Source organism: Salvelinus fontinalis, chromosome 21 (genome assembly GCF_029448725.1).
Source record: "Salvelinus fontinalis isolate EN_2023a chromosome 21, ASM2944872v1, whole genome shotgun sequence".
NCBI lineage: Eukaryota > Metazoa > Chordata > Actinopteri > Salmoniformes > Salmonidae > Salvelinus > Salvelinus fontinalis.
Genome location: NC_074685.1, coordinates 12,811,088 through 12,828,206, shown reverse-complemented (window position 1 = coordinate 12,828,206; position 17,119 = coordinate 12,811,088). Strand labels below are relative to the sequence as shown.

General features: G+C 44.4%; 1 protein-coding gene across 4 annotated transcripts in view; it reads right to left on the bottom strand.

Annotated features, from left to right (window-relative positions):
- Nucleotides 1-17,119, bottom strand: part of garnl3 (GTPase activating Rap/RanGAP domain like 3) — a 234,930-nt gene that overhangs the window by 14,853 nt on the left and 202,958 nt on the right. For 3 of the 4 annotated variants that reach the window (XM_055873909.1, XM_055873912.1, XM_055873910.1), the window contains exons 23-29: nt 14,470-14,628; nt 14,208-14,274; nt 12,844-12,951; nt 12,175-12,293; nt 10,772-10,907; nt 9,361-9,420; nt 2,028-2,240 (exon numbers count right to left, since the gene is read on the bottom strand). In XM_055873909.1, coding sequence (XP_055729884.1) covers nt 2,028-2,240; nt 9,361-9,420; nt 10,772-10,907; nt 12,175-12,293; nt 12,844-12,951; nt 14,208-14,274; nt 14,470-14,628 — 862 coding nt within the window. The remainder of the gene's footprint in view (nt 1-2,027; nt 2,241-9,360; nt 9,421-10,771; nt 10,908-12,174; nt 12,294-12,843; nt 12,952-14,207; nt 14,275-14,469; nt 14,629-17,119) is intronic. The other variant, XM_055873911.1, reaches the window with a different exon arrangement.

The window sequence follows — 17,119 nt, the reverse complement described above, 5'->3', positions numbered from 1 at the left end:
AATGGACAATCTGACAACGCTCTGAATTTACGAGCGCACTCTGGCACTCCAGCTTGAATTTAAGAACACACCCGAAGTTGTAAAATGTCTAAGTAGTAATTTGTTATGCTAGCAAGAGGTTGCAAAGCAACAACATTAACTTCCGGTAGACAGGCGAAGAGCTAGTACGCTCAACTGAAAGCATACTGTTATTTTACAGTATACTAAAATGAACTAATAGTATAGTCGTGGCCAAACATTTTGAGAATGACACAAATATTAATTTTCACAAAGTCTGCTGCCTCAGTTTGTATGATGGCAATTTGCATATACCCAGAATGTTATGAAGAGTGATCAGATGAATTGCAATTAATTGCAAAGTCCCTCTTTGCCATGCAAATGAACTGAATCCCCCAAAAACATTTCCACTGAATTTCAGCTCGGCCACAAAAGGACCAGATGGCATCATGTCAGTGATTCTCTCGTTAACACAGGTGTGAGTGTTGACGAGGACAAGGCTGGAGATCACTCTGTCATTCTGATTGAGTTCGAATAACAGACTGGAAGCCTCAAAAGGAGGGTGATGCTTGGAATCATTGTTCTTCCTCTGTCAACCATGATTACCTGCAAGGAAACACGTGCCGTCATCATCGCTTAGCACAAAAAGGGCTTCACAGGCAAGGATATTGCTGCCAGTGAGATTGCACCTAAATCAACCATTTATCGGATCATCAAGAACTTCAAGGAGAGCGGTTCAATTGTTGTGAAGAAGGCTTCAGGGCACCCAAGAAAGTCCAGCAGACACCAGGACTGTCTCCTAAAGTTGATTCAGCTGCGGGATTGTGACACAACCAGTACAGAGCTTGCTCAGGAATGGCAGCAGGCAGGTGTGAGTGCATCTGCACGTACAGTGAGGCGAAGACTTTTGGAGGATGGCCTGGTGTCAAGAAGGGCAGCAAAGAAGCCACTTCTCTCCAGGAAAAACAACAGGGACAGACTGATATTCTGCAAAGGTACAGGGATTGGACTGCTGAGAACTGGGGTAAAGTCATTTTCTCTGATGAATCCCCTTTCCGATTGTTTGGGGCATCCGGAAAAAAGCTTGTCCGGAGAAGACAAGGTGAGCGCTGCCATCATTCCTGTGTCATGCCAACAGTAAAGCATCCTGAGACCATTCATGCTTCTCAGCCAAGGGAGTGGGCTCACTCACAATTTTGCCTAAGAACACAGCCATGAATAAAGAATGATACCAACACATCCTCCGAGAGGAACTTCTCCCAACCATCCAGGAACAGTTTGGTGACGAACAATGCCTTTTCCAGCATGATGGTGCACCTTGCCATAAGGCAAAAGTGATAACTAAGTGGCTCGTGAACAAAACATCAATATTTTGGGTCCATGGCCAGGAAACTCCCCAGACCTTAATCCCATTGAGAAATTGTCGTCAATCCTCAAGAGGCGGGTGGACAAACAAAACCCCACAAATTCTGACAAACTCCAAGCATTGATTATGCAAGAATGGGCTGCCATCAGTCAGGATGTGTCCCAGAAGTTAATTGACAGCATGCCAGGGCGGATTGCAGAGGTCATGAAAAAGAAGGGTCAACAATGCAAATATTGACTCTTTGCATCAACTTCATGTAATTGTCAATAAAAGCCTTTGACTTATGAAATGCTTGTAACTATACTTCAGTATTCCATAGTAACATCTGACAAAAATATCTAAAGACATTGAAGCAGCCAACTTTGTGAAAATGTATATTTATGTCATTCTCAAAACTTTTGGCCACTACTGTATATAGTATCTAGTATATACTCATTAAGTATACAGTATGTTAGTATGGGTATTCAGACACAGCTATAACCTACAAGCTAAATTACTCTATGGTCGCTGTGATGGGAAAGAGGATATGACAAGAACTAATTAAAACTAATTATATTATAACTTTCTGAATGCTGTGTCAGGTGTGTGTGTGTGTGTGTGCCTCTATGTGTGTGTGTGTAGTCAGGGGTGTGTATGTACAGTCCAGTCTTGGTGCCTCACTCACCCAGAAGCTCCTTACGGGTGCGGCTGGCGATTTCTTTGATCTCCATGCGGGACAGAGACAGGGTGTGTGAGGACCCCTGCATGAGGGCCCCCGCGGGGGGTATCAGGCCCGTCACCACCTTGTTGACCAGCGGGGACTTAAGGGGCCTCTCGATGCTGCGGCCCACTAGGTTACTCAGTGGGATCTTGAAGATGTGCTTACACTGTGTCTCACCTGGAGGGTGAAAAGCAGAGATACATAGAGAGTGATGATAGATGGAGAAGGAGAGATACAGAGACAGTGGGGATGGATGGAGAAGGAGAGATACAGAGAGAGTGGGGATGGATGGAGAAGGAGAGATACAGAGAGAGTGGGGATGGATGGAGAAGGAGAGATACAGAGAGAGTGGGGATGGATGGAGAAGGAGAGATACAGAGAGAGTGGGGATGGATGGAGAAGGAGAGATACAGAGACAGTGGGGATGGATGGAGAAGGAGAGATACAGAGAGTGTGGGGATGGATGGAGAAGGAGAGATACAGAGAGAGTGGGGATGGATGGAGAAGGAGAGATACAGAGAGAGTGGGGATGGATGGAGAAGGAGAGATACAGAGAGAGTGGGGATGGATGGAGAAGGAGAGATACAGAGAGTGTGGGGATGGATGGAGAAGGAGAGATACAGAGAGTGGGGATGGATGGAGAAGGAGAGATACAGAGAGAGTGGGGATGGATGGAGAAGGAGAGATACAGAGAGAGTGGGAATGGATGGAGAAGGAGAGATACAGAGAGAGTGGGGATGGATGGAGAAGGAGAGATACAGAGAGAGTGGGGATGGATGGAGAAGGAGAGATACAGAGAGAGTGGGGATGGATGGAGAAGGAGAGATACAGAGAGAGTGGGGATGGATGGAGAAGGAGAGATACAGAGAGTGTGGGGATGGATGGAGAAGGAGAGATACAGAGAGTGGGGATGGATGGAGAAGGAGAGATACAGAGAGAGTGGGGATGGATGGAGAAGGAGAGATACAGAGAGAGTGGGGATGGATGGAGAAGGAGAGATACAGAGAGAGTGGGAATGGATGGAGAAGGAGAGATACAGAGAGAGTGGGGATGGATGGAGAAGGAGAGATACAGAGAGAGTGGGGATGGATGGAGAAGGAGAGATACAGAGAGAGTGGGGATGGATGGAGAAGGAGAGATACAGAGAGTGTGGGGATGGATGGAGAAGGAGAGATACAGAGAGAGTGGGGATGGATGGAGAAGGAGAGATACAGAGAGAGTGGGGATGGATGGAGAAGGAGAGATACAGAGAGAGTGGGGATGGATGGAGAAGGAGAGATACAGAGAAAGGTATTGCGGTGAGAGAGAGACATCATTTCAACAACAGGCAACTTCAGGCAATGACGTTATGGAGACCTCCTTAGACTGATTAGTTTACCACACGCCCACGCACGCACACACACACACACACACACACACACACACACACACACACACACACACACACACACACACACACACACACACACACACACACACACACACACACACACACACACACACACACACACACACACACACACACACACACACACTAGAGGAACATATGTGTAAGAACACGAACATGATCATGTCATGTTCCAATCAAGCCTCCTCTATCTAAACTGATTAATAACATGACTCAGTGACACAGTGTGCGATCGACTTATGAATTCATCATCATCGCCATTTCAAAACTGTGTAATATAATACGACTACTCAGTTACAGACATTTACAGCTATCCATCAATTATTCAACGTTTGGGATCAATAATTAAATGACTGTTTGAGTCAGAGTAATTGGATACTTAACATCTTCGTAGCAGCACTGCATTCCAGTCTCTGTAGTCTGCTGTATTCCAGTCTCTATAGTCTGCTGTATTCCAGTCTCTGTAGTCTGCTGGATTCCAGTCTCTATAGTCTGCTGTATTCCAGTCTCTATAGTCTGCTGTATTCCAGTCTCTGTAGTCTGCTGTATTCCAGTCTCTGTAGTCTGCTGTATTCCAGTCTCTGTAGTCTGCTGTATTCTAGTCTCTGTAGTCTGCTGTATTCCAGTCTCTGTAGTCTGCTGTATTCCAGTCTCTGTAGTCTGCTGTATTCCAGTCTCTGTAGTCTGCTGTATTCCAGTCTCTATAATCTGCTGTATTCCAGTCTCTATAGTCTGCTGTATTCCAGTCTCTATAGTCTGCTGTATTCTAGTCTCTGTAGTCTGCTGTATTCCAGTCTCTGTAGTCTGCTGTATTCCAGTCTCTGTAGTCTGCTGTATTCCAGTCTCTGTAGTCTGCTGTATTCCAGTCTCTGTAGTCTGCTGTATTCCAGTCTCTGTAGTCTGCTGTATTCCAGTCTCTGTAGTCTGCTGTATTCCAGTCTCTGTAGTCTGCTGTATTCCAGTCTCTATAGTCTGCTGTATTCCAGTCTCTGTAGTCTGCTGTATTCCAGTCTCTATAGTCTGCTGTATTCCAGTCTCTGTAGTCTGCTGTATTCCAGTCTCTGTAGTCTGCTGTATTCCAGTCTCTATAGTCTGCTGTATTCCAGTCTCTATAGTCTGCTGTATTCCAGTCTCTGTAGTCTGCTGTATTCCAGTCTCTGTAGTCTGCTGTATTCCAGTCTCTGTAGTCTGCTGTATTCCAGTCTCTATAGTCTGCTGTATTCCAGTCTCTGTAGTCTGCTGTATTCCAGTCTCTATAGGCTGCTGTATTCTAGTCTCTATAGGCTGCTGTATTCCAGTCTCTGTAGTCTGCTGTATTCCAGTCTCTATAGTCTGCTGTATTCCAGTCTCTGTAGTCTGCTGTATTCCAGTCTCTGTAGTCTGCTGTATTCCAGTCTCTGTAGTCTGCTGTATTCCAGTCTCTGTAGTCTGCTGTATTCCAGTCTCTGTAGTCTGCTGTATTCCAGTCTCTATAGTCTGCTGTATTCCAGTCTCTATAGTCTGCTGTATTCCAGTCTCTATAGTCTGCTGTATTCCAGTCTCTATAGTCTGCTGTATTCCAGTCTCTATAGTCTGCTGTATTCCAGTCTCTATAGTCTGCTGTATTCCAGTCTCTGTAGTCTGCTGTATTCCAGTCTCTGTAGTCTGCTGTATTCCAGTCTCTATAGTCTGCTGTATTCCAGTCTCTGTAGTCTGCTGTATTCCAGTCTCTGTAGTCTGCTGTATTCTAGTCTCTAAAGTCTGCTGTATTCCAGTCTCTATAGTCTGCTGTATTCCAGTCTCTGTAGTCTGCTGTATTCCAGTCTCTGTAGTCTGCTGTATTCCAGTCTCTGTAGTCTGCTGTATTCCAGTCTCTATAGTCTGCTGTATTCCAGTCTCTGTAGTCTGCTGTATTCCAGTCTCTATAGTCTGCTGTATTCCAGTCTCTATAGTCTGCTGTATTCCAGTCTCTATAGTCTGCTGTATTCCAGTCTCTATAGTCTGCTGTATTCCAGTCTCTGTAGTCTGCTGTATTCCAGTCTCTGTAGTCTGCTGTATTCTAGTCTCTATAGTCTGCTGTATTCCAGTCTCTATAGTCTGCTGTATTCCAGTCTCTGTAGTCTGCTGTATTCCAGTCTCTGTAGTCTGCTGTATTCCAGTCTCTATAGTCTGCTGTATTCCAGTCTCTGTAGTCTGCTGTATTCCAGTCTCTATAGTCTGCTGCATTCCAGTCTCTGTAGTCTGCTGTATTCCAGTCTCTGTAGTCTGCTGTATTCCAGTCTCTATAGTCTGCTGTATTCCAGTCTCTGTAGTCTGCTGTATTCCAGTCTCTGTAGTCTGCTGTATTCCAGTCTCTATAGTCTGCTGTATTCCAGTCTCTGTAGTCTGCTGTATTCCAGTCTCTGTAGTCTGCTGTATTCCAGTCTCTATAGTCTGCTGTATTCCAGTCTCTATAGTCTGCTGTATTCCAGTCTCTGTAGTCTGCTGTATTCCAGTCTCTGTAGTCTGCTGTATTCCAGTCTCTGTAGTCTGCTGTATTCCAGTCTCTGTAGTCTGCTGTATTCCAGTCTCTGTAGTCTGCTGTATTCCAGTCTCTGTAGTCTGCTGTATTCCAGTCTCTATAGTCTGCTGTATTCCAGTCTCTGTAGTCTGCTGTATTCCAGTCTCTATAGTCTGCTGTATTCCAGTCTCTATAGTCTGCTGTATTCCAGTCTCTATAGTCTGCTGTATTCTAGTCTCTATAACCTTCTGTATTCTAGTCTCTATAGTCTGCTGTATTCCAGTCTCTATAGTCTGCTGTATTCCAGTCTCTATAGTCTGCTGTATTCTAGTCTCTATAACCTTCTGTATTCTAGTCTCTATAGGCTGCTGTATTCCAGTCTCTATAGTCTGCTGTATTCCAGTCTCTATAGTCTGCTGTATTCCAGTCTCTATAGTCTGCTGTATTCCAGTCTCTATAATCTGCTGTATTCCAGTCTCTATAATCTTCTGTATTCCAGTCTCTGTAGTCTGCTGTATTCCAGTCTCTGTAGTCTGCTGTATTCCAGTCTCTGTAGTCTGCTGTATTCCAGTCTCTGTAGTCTGCTGTATTCCAGTCTCTGTAGTCTGCTGTATTCCAGTCTCTGTAGTCTGCTGTATTCCAGTCTCTGTAGTCTGCTGTATTCCAGTCTCTGTAGTCTGCTGTATTCCAGTCTCTATAGTCTGCTGTATTCCAGTCTCTATAGTCTGCTGTATTCCAGTCTCTGTAGTCTGCTGTATTCCAGTCTCTGTAGTCTGCTGTATTCCAGTCTCTGTAGTCTGCTGTATTCCAGTCTCTGTAGTCTGCTGTATTCCAGTCTCTGTAGTCTGCTGTATTCCAGTCTCTATAGTCTGCTGTATTCCAGTCTCTATAGTCTGCTGTATTCCAGTCTCTGTAGTCTGCTGTAATCCAGTCTCTATAGTCTGCTGTATTCCAGTCTCTGTAGTCTGCTGAATTCCAGTCTCTGTAGTCTGCTGTATTCCAGTCTCTGTAGTCTGCTGTATTCCAGTCTCTGTAGTCTGCTGTATTCCAGTCTCTATAGTCTGCTGTATTCCAGTATCTGTAGTCTGCTGTATTCCAGTCTCTATAGTCTGCTGTATTCCAGTCTCTATAGTCTGCTGTATTCTATTCTCTATAGCCTGCTGTATTCCAGTCTCTGTAGTCTGCTGTATTCCAGTCTCTATTATCTTCTGTATTCTAGTCTCTGTAATCTTCTGTATTCTAGTTTCTATAATCGTCTGGCTTCTAGTCTCTATAGTCTGCTGTGTTCCAGTCTCTATAGTCTTCTGTATTCCAGTCTCTATAATCTTCTGTATTCTAGTCTCTATAGTCTGCTGTATTCCAGTCTCTATCGTCTGCTGTATTCTAGTCTTTGTAGTCTGCTGTATTCCAGTCTCTGTAGTCTGCTGTATTCTAGTCTCTATAATCTGCTGTATTCCAGTCTCTATAGGCTGCTGTATTCCAGTCTCTATAGTCTTCTGTATTCTAGTCTCTATAACCTTCTGTATTCTAGTCTCTATAGTCTGCTGTATTCCAGTCTCTATCGTCTGCTGTATTCTAGTCTCTATAATATTCTCTATTCTAGTCTCTATAATCTGCTGTATTCCAGTCTCTGTAGTCTGCTGTATTCCAGTCTCTGTAGTCTGCTGTATTCCAGTCTCTATAGTCTGCTGTATTCCAGTCTCTGTAGTCTTCTGTATTCTAGTCTCTATAGTCTGCTGTATTCCAGTCTCTATAGTCTTCTGTATTCTAGTCTCTATAACCTTCTGTATTCTAGTCTCTATAGGCTGCTGTATTCCAGTCTCTATCGTCTGCTGTATTCTAGTCTCTATAATCTGCTGTGTTCCAGTCTCTACAGTCTGCTGTGTTCCAGTCTCTACAGTCTGTTGTATTCCAGTGGTAGCTATAGCAGGGGTGGGCTCTTTAGGCACCCAACATGCCAAAAGAACGTTGCAAAACATTTTGTTACGTTTTGCCCTAATGAACATGATGCAGGTGTATTGGCTTGCAATGGTTAAATCTAACCATTAGGTGGCAGTGAATGCTCATATTCTAATGCAGCGTTTCACTAGATCAAGACAGGATGGCAATACTAACGCACACGCAGCTATGTGACTGTCTGATGCGATGGAAGGCTGCACTGCACCAAACAGACCGCCGTTCTGAAATGTCACGGGGTCAAAGGTGACGCAAACAGCATTCTGGGAGAAAAGGGGTCACTCCTTTTGTTATGACAGGTTCACTGACTCACTGTTACCGACCCCTCTCTCCCATAACAATACCAGACAGACAGAAATGTTAATAATAAACCAAACAGATATGAAATATACCAACAACAAAAAGCATGCAGCCATCTGGGATATATAATCGCGTGGATCTATATATTCCACATGCGTTTCTGCTCCAGGGTAAATTACCTAGAATCTAACAAAATAAAGGTTCCATAAGAGTTTTTGAATATTTGATTTGCTATGTTTTATAACTGTCCAATCCTCTAATCAGAATAGGATGTGATTCCATGATTAAACATGGTTCAGGATTGGTGAAATACTACTAGAGGTAGTTTGACTGTCCAATCCACACATCAGTCTCAGCATTTTGTATTCACATGTTACTGATGTCAACAAATCTGATCTCAAACTGAGCCAATTGTCTACCAGTGGAAAAGCAGCTCTCCCCATAGAGCAGAAACGGCAGGCATAGGCAGTCGGTTAGAGGATGGGATTTTTGTCAGCCCCCCCTCAATCTCTCCCTCCTTCCCCCTAGATTGTGGCACCTCTATTTAGACCACCACTCTGAATGGGAGAGGGGGTTTTGACAAAAGTTTCCATGGTGACAGTGCAATCTGTAAATCATGCTGCGACAGACGTGTCTTCTCCTCCCCTCTGTCTCGCTCTCTCTTTCTCTCTTTTTCATTCCCCCTCCTCTCTCTCTCAAACATTCTCCCATCTCTCTCACACGCATACCTTTCTGAATCTACCTCTCTCTACCTCTCTCTCTCCCCTCTCTCCCCCCCTTTCTCCCCCTCTCTATCATCCATTTCTTCTTTCCTTTTTTCATTTTTCACTCTCTCCATTTCCCAGTCACTCTGACAGAGAGAAGGTGTGATGGGGAAGACAGAATGTTCACTTAACATTCAACTGACATTCAGTCAAACATGCCGCTTCATATAAAAACAACTGAAAGGTGAGTTATTTTCCGTGCATGTTAGTAGGGCAGCATGTGCAGCTAGATGAAGAGGGAGGGCTGTGTCCCAAATGGCACCTGATTCCCTATATAGTGCACTGCTTCTGACCAGGGGCCAGGGCTCTGGTCAGAAGTAGTGCACTATATAAGGAAAAGAATGCCATTAGGGACAAACCGGAGGAGCAGTGGGAGACTTCTTGAAGTACCTTCGGCATCCTTAGACATGTACAGGGATAGCTTGGTACCATAGGGGATCCGTATAGAATCTGAACCAGGGACCAGAACAAGGTTATGTAATACACACACACACTCTGGTATGACAGAACACACACATTCAGTAGTATTAACACCACCACCCCCAGAGCTGGAAAGATCAATGCTACAGGGATGTTAATGGTTGTAGTAGTGTTCCAAGACTAGAATTGACCAATAGAAAAGAGAAGAAGGACCCGGTAGAAGATGGCAGAGTCTTAAAGGGGAACTCAAAAACTATCTTGTGGTATTTTGCATCATCATAATGATGTGGCAGGTGACACATTGCTTCTTGAAAGTCCAAGATCGTGAAAACTTGACTGCTGACATGCACAACATTTTGGAACTGTATCAACAATGGACGAATGAAAAAAAATACCAAAAGATTGTTTTTGAGTGGAGTTCCCCTTTAACCTGTCAAAGTGCCCTCTATACTGTACTACACTCTAACCCCTCTAAAGCCCAGTTCAGGTCCCATGATATATACTACACCCTTCACCCTCTAAAGCCCAGTTCAGGTCCCATGATATATACTACACTCTAACCCCTCTAAAGCCCAGTTCAGGTCCCATGATATATACTACACCCTTCACCCTCTAAAGCCCAGTTCAGGTCCCATGATATATACTACACTCTAACCCCTCTAAAGCCCAGTTCAGGTCCCATGATATATACTACACCCTACCCCCTCTAAAGCCCAGTTCAGGTCCCATGATATATACTACACCCTTCACCCTCTAAAGCGCAGTTCAGGTCCCATGATATATACTACACTCTAACCCCTCTAAAGCCCAGTTCAGGTCCCATGATATATACTACACTCTAACCCCTCTAAAGCCTAGTTCAGGTCCCATGATATATACTACACTCTACCCCCTCTAAAGCCTAGTTCAGGTCCCATGATATATACTACACTCTAACCCCTCTAAAGCCCAGTTTAGGTCCCATGATATATACTACACTCTAACCCCTCTAAAGCCCAGTTCAGGTCCCATGATATATACTACACCCTTCACCCTCTAAAGCCCAGTTTAGGTCCCATGATATATACTACACTCTAACCCCTCTAAAGCCTAGTTCAGGTCCCATGATATATACTACACTCTAACCCCTCTAAAGCCCAGTTTAGGTCCCATGATATATACTACACTCTAACCCCTCTAAAGCCCAGTTCAGGTCCCATGATATATACTACACCCTTCACCCTCTAAAGCCCAGTTTAGGTCCCATGATATATACTACACTCTAACCCCTCTAAAGCCCAGTTCAGGTCCCATGATATATACTACACTCTACCCCCTCTAAAGACCAGTTCAGGTCCCATGATATATACTACACCGTGATTGGTTGCTTGGCGAGGCTTACCGTCTCCGAGCGGCGATGGGAACACGGGCATCTCGTAGCCGGTGGGCGTCTGTGGGGAACTCTGGGAACTGGTGTCCCGGGAGCTGCAGTTGGAGGCAGAGTTGACCGGAGCAGACGACACAAAGTAGATGTCTGACTGATGGAGGGAGAGGGAGAATGAAGAGAGAGAGAGATGAAGAGAGAGAGAGAGATGAAGAGAGAGAGAGAGATGTTGGTTAGTGAAATAATGCCATCACCTGTCTTAGGTTCTGAACAAACCCAAACAGACAACTAGGAAAAGCACAAACCAAATTTATTCACCCACTGGGTCCAACAGCTGCAAAGACAAAGCATCATTACACAATCACATATATTTATAACCTCCTACTAGGCTGGGTCAACTCCTTCCACATCTAGACATCCCTGTTGCTAGACAGGATTGTAATCATGGCTCTGCCTGATGCTTGAACCTTGGTGGGTGTGGAAGTGTATGTGTGTGAGATAGGACGGTAGTAGAAGGGTCATTGGGGTGGGCCCTTCTGGCCCCCCTCCCAGATGTGTCTTGGCCCCCCTCCCAGATGTGTCTTGGCCCCCCTCCCAGATGTGTCATCTGTTGATTTGACCCCGAGCTGAATTCCTCGCTGCTTCCTAGTTCTGCAGCTGTCCTGCCTTATCAGAGACAAACTATTACCCTTCACCTCCCTCCTTAGAAACATGTGAACAGAATATGAACTTTCTGTCTCACTCAGTAACTTTCCATACACCAAGTTCCAATCCACACTTCATTGACCCCAACATACACATTCCTTATACATGTAAAGTCATCAATAAGTTCTAGTATGGTAACATGTATCAGTCTATTTCCAGCTAGAATCCAACACCTGCTACAACATGATGAGGTAGTGTTTCATATTGTTGAATGGTACAGTCTGCATGTGTCCTTCTGTTGTGTATGAGTTGTGTGTTTCATAGTGTTGAATGGTACAGTCTGCATGTGTCCTTCTGTTGTGTATGAGTTGTGTGTTTCATAGTGTTGAATGGTACAGTCTGCATGTGTCCTTCTGTTGTGTATGAGTTGTGTGTTTCATAGTGTTTATGTGTGGTCCCTCTGGGATAATAAAGACTGATTGAAATAAGATTGCTGAGAATTTTGTTTCTAAAAACACACGCACGCACGCACGCACGCACGCACACACACACACACACACACACACACACACACACACACACACACACACACACACACACACATGCTCACAAACGGACACGCACATACAAGCTCGTGAACGCATGCACACGCACACACACGTGGGTACACACACACACGCTTTCTCTCTCTCTTTTGTGTTGTGTAGGAAAAGCAATTTATACCTCAGATTCATTACCATCATGATTGGACACTTCCACCTGTCAATCAAACTCACCCTGGAGGCAGTCAGCTGGAGCTCTGGCACGACAGCTGTGTAGACCAGGTTACCGTTGACAACCAGCCGGATCTCAATGGAGTCAGTGGTAAAGGCCAAGATGTAGGGGAATGCACACACTAACACAACAACAACTTCCTGTTATTGAATAAAGAATTAACATCCCATGTGCTGACATAGTATAAGAAAAAGTGCATTTACAGACAGAACGGAGAATCAACAGTAATAATTAGTGCATGACTATGAAGTAATTATGATTCCAAAGCACAGCATTAACATTCTGAAGAACACCTGGCTAAATGGAGCTGATAGATTCGGATAGAGGGTTTGGATAGATAATGTCCTAATAAATTAATCCTAAGGGTAAAATTGGTTTGTCAAAGCAGCATGACAGTACAAACATAGACATACTAACATAAGAGAAACTGTAGCTTGTGTAATGTATCTTTAGCCAGCCATTCTCTGCTTTCATCATCAGAAACAAACACAGACACAAACAGACACAGACAAACACTCTGGACGACCTAGCCTGGGTGGCCACCCGCTGCATGTTACCATGGTGACGGGGCTCAGGCCAGGGCCGGAGGCTGGGCTGACCAAGGGAGGGAGCGGGGTGTGGGGAGGGGTAGGGTGGGGCTGCTGGTTGCTATGGTTACCAGTGCTACTCACCGATGGCGTTGGGCATCTGGTTCCAGCTGAAGTGTAAGTCAGAGGCGTTTGACTGGATCATAGGGGTGGACCCATTGAACGGACACACCTTCTTATAGGAACAGATATCTGGGGAACATATGAGATATACAGTATTAGAATGGATATATTAGTGACCCAATATGCCTTTATACCATGTCATTGTTAGGTAATTATAGGAACAAGTATCTGCACAGAAAGACGAGTTTAGAAACATAAGTCTAAATATAGAAACACAGTCGTTAACCTTGTATATATAGGAACCTTGTATATATAGGAACCTTGTATATATAGGAACCTTGTATATATAGGAACCTTGTATATATAGGAACCTTGTATATATAGGAACCTTGTATATATAGGAACCTTGTATATATAGGAACCATGTATATATAGGAACCTTGTATATATAGGAACCTTGTATATATAGGAACCTTGTATATATAGGAACCTTGTATATATAGGAACCTTGTATATATAGGAACCTTGTATATATAGGAACCTTGTATATATAGGAACCTTGTATATTTAGGAACCTTGTATATATAGGAACCGTGTATATATATGAACCTTGTATATATGGGTGTTGAGGACAATGGATAATATATATTCAAACGTTACTACACCCTCAGAAATAAAGGTTTAGACTTGATCCTAAAGGAGTACAACCGCTGGTCCCTGGGGTGGAATCTCACTGTAAGGAATCTCCTTTGTACTTTTAGTAATAGGTGCATAATTGTACCCCAGTTCATACCTCAGAGAGTACCTTCCTCCACAGGTACAAAAGCATGCTTTTTGCCTTTATATCGTAACAATACAGTGACAAAGCAATATGTTCTCTATAAGTGACAAACAAGCACTTTTACTCATGATTGGCCAAAAATAACTAATGACTGCCACACCCCCACTAAGCCACGCCTCCAATCTCATTTTCCAGTGTGCGTTGCCTCTGAGGTTATCAACCATGACTGTATTTGTTAGTGACAGATACATGGTTGTTGAATTAGTTCATTTTCAGTCCTGTGGCCTTCACCAAGTGAATTCCAAGGTGTATGTTATCATTATAATTAAACTCTTCATAAGGCCTTATTTTGAGTGGTAGTTTTACCCTAATACAGCCTACAAGTATTAGGGTAATATATGGGGTACAAAAATGTACCATTATACTCTTTATTCGCACATGTACCCTAAAAGGTACCGAACAGTACCGTGTGACATCATTATGTGTACCTCTGAAGGTACATTATATGTATTTTAATACTTTTTTATAACCCAACTAACAATACCGTACCGTTATTTTATAAGAGTGTAGAGTGTAGAAATACCCCAGATAAATGGAGACTCACAATTGTAACACAACAAAAGACCAGCCTCCCCATCCTCGTACACATCGATGGCTGCCACAAAGTTGACCTGTGTGCACATGGCAGAGAAGAGCACTGTATTGAATTTATTCTCCTCAATTGTCATTCATTTGCCCATCTTTAACTGTTCTCCTCTAAACTGTAACTCTTCCCCTTCATTGTTGAGCTCTCTTCTCAGTCAACCAACCAGGTAATGGAAGGTAATGTAAATAACACCATGAATCATATTGTTAGGAGGTCTCACCCGGTTGGCGTCTACGTGGTGTAGCCTGTATGCGTCCCCGGTGCTCTCGTTGATCAGGTCAAACTGGTGTTTGTAGGCCACACAGATCATGTTGTCGTTCTCCCCTGTAGGACCGTCCACTAGGGCCATGACTACTGGAGGGTCACACAGACAGATCTCCTGGGGGGGGGGCAGGTCAGGGGGGGGGACAGGTCAGGAGTGTGGGCCTCACACAGGTGTGTGTGTGTGTGTGTGTGTGTGTGTGTGTGTGTGTGTGTGTGTGTGTGTGTGTGTGTGTGTGTGTGTGTGTGCATGTGTGTGAATGTATGCCTTTGTGCATGGCTATGAGCCTCTCCTCATTCACTAGATCCCTTAGCTGTGGTAAGATGCTGACCTTCTCTTGCAGCTGCATTACAGCAGCTATGGAATAGCTCAAAAAGTTCTCCAGCTGCACCACTGAGAGCATCTTAACTGGCTGCATCTCCGCTTGGTATGGCAAAGGCACCGCCCTTGACCGCAAAGCTCTACAGAGGGTGGTGCGGACAGCCCAGTACATAACTGGGGCCGAACTCCCTTCCACCCAGGACCTCTTTATCAGCCGGTGTTAGAGGAAGGCCCGAAAAATTGCCAAAGACTCCAGCCACCCAAGCCATAGACTGTTCACTCTTTTACGGTCCAGCAAACGGTACCGGAGCATCGGCTCTCAGACCAACAGGCTCCAAGACAGCTTCTACCCACAAGCCATAAGACTGTTAAATAGCCAGACTGCTAAACAGCCTAAATATTGAATGAACGGTACCTGAACTATCTGCACTGACCCTATGCACACTCACTAGACTATGCACACCATGTGCACACTCACTAGACTATACACACCCTATGCACACTCACTCGACTATACACACCCTATGCACACTCACTCGACTATACACACCCTATGCACACTCACTAGACTATACACACTCTATGCACACTCACTCGACTATACACACCCTATGCACACTCACTCGACTATACACATCCTATGCACACTCACTAGACTATACACACCCTATGCACACTCACTAGACTATACACACCCTATGCACACTCACTCGACTATACACACCCTATGCACACTCACTAGACTATACACACCCTATGCACAGTCACTAGACTATACACACCCTATGCACACTCACTAGACTATACACGCCCTATGCACACTCACTAGACTATACACACCCTATGCACACTCACTAGACTATACACACCCTATGCACACTCACTAGACTATACACACCATGTGCACACTCACTAGACTATACACACCCTATGCACACTCACTAGACTATACACACCCTATGCACATTCACTAGACTATAAACACCCTATGCACATTCACCAGACTATACACACCCTATGCACATTCACTAGACTATACACACCCTATGCACATTCACTAGACTATACACACCCTATGCACACTCACTCGACTATACACATCCTATGCACACTCACTAGACTATACACACCCTATGCACACTCACTAGACTATACACACCCTATGCACACTCACTCGACTATACACACCCTATGCACACTCACTAGACTATACACACCCTATGCACACTCACTAGACTATACACACCCTATGCACACTCACTCGACTATACACACCCTATGCACACTCACTAGACTATACACACCCTATGCACACTCACTAGACTATGCACACCATGTGCACACTCACTAGACTATACACACCCTATGCACACTCACTCGACTATACACACCCTATGCACACTCACTCGACTATACACACCCTATGCACACTCACTAGACTATACACACTCTATGCACACTCACTCGACTATACACACCCTATGCACACTCACTCGACTATACACATCCTATGCACACTCACTAGACTATACACACCCTATGCACACTCACTAGACTATACACACCCTATGCACACTCACTCGACTATACACACCCTATGCACACTCACTAGACTATACACACCCTATGCACAGTCACTAGACTATACACACCCTATGCACACTCACTAGACTATACACGCCCTATGCACACTCACTAGACTATACACACCCTATGCACACTCACTAGACTATACACACCCTATGCACACTCACTAGACTATACACACCATGTGCACACTCACTAGACTATACACACCCTATGCACACTCACTAGACTATACACACCCTATGCACATTCACTAGACTATAAACACCCTATGCACATTCACCAGACTATACACACCCTATGCACATTCACTAGACTATACACACCCTATGCACATTCACTAGACTATACACACCCTATGCACACTCACCAGACTATACACACCCTATGCACATTCACTAGACTATACACACTCTATGCACACTCACTCGACTATACACACCCTATGCACACTCACTCGACTATACACATCCTATGCACACTCACTAGACTATACACACCCTATGCACACTCACTAGACTATACACACCCTATGCACACTCACTCGACTATACACACCCTATGCACACTCACTAGACTATACACACCCTATGCACACTCACTAGACTATACACACCCTATGCACACTCACTAGACTATACACGCCCTATGCACACTCACTAGACTATACACACCCTATGCACACTCACTAGACTATACA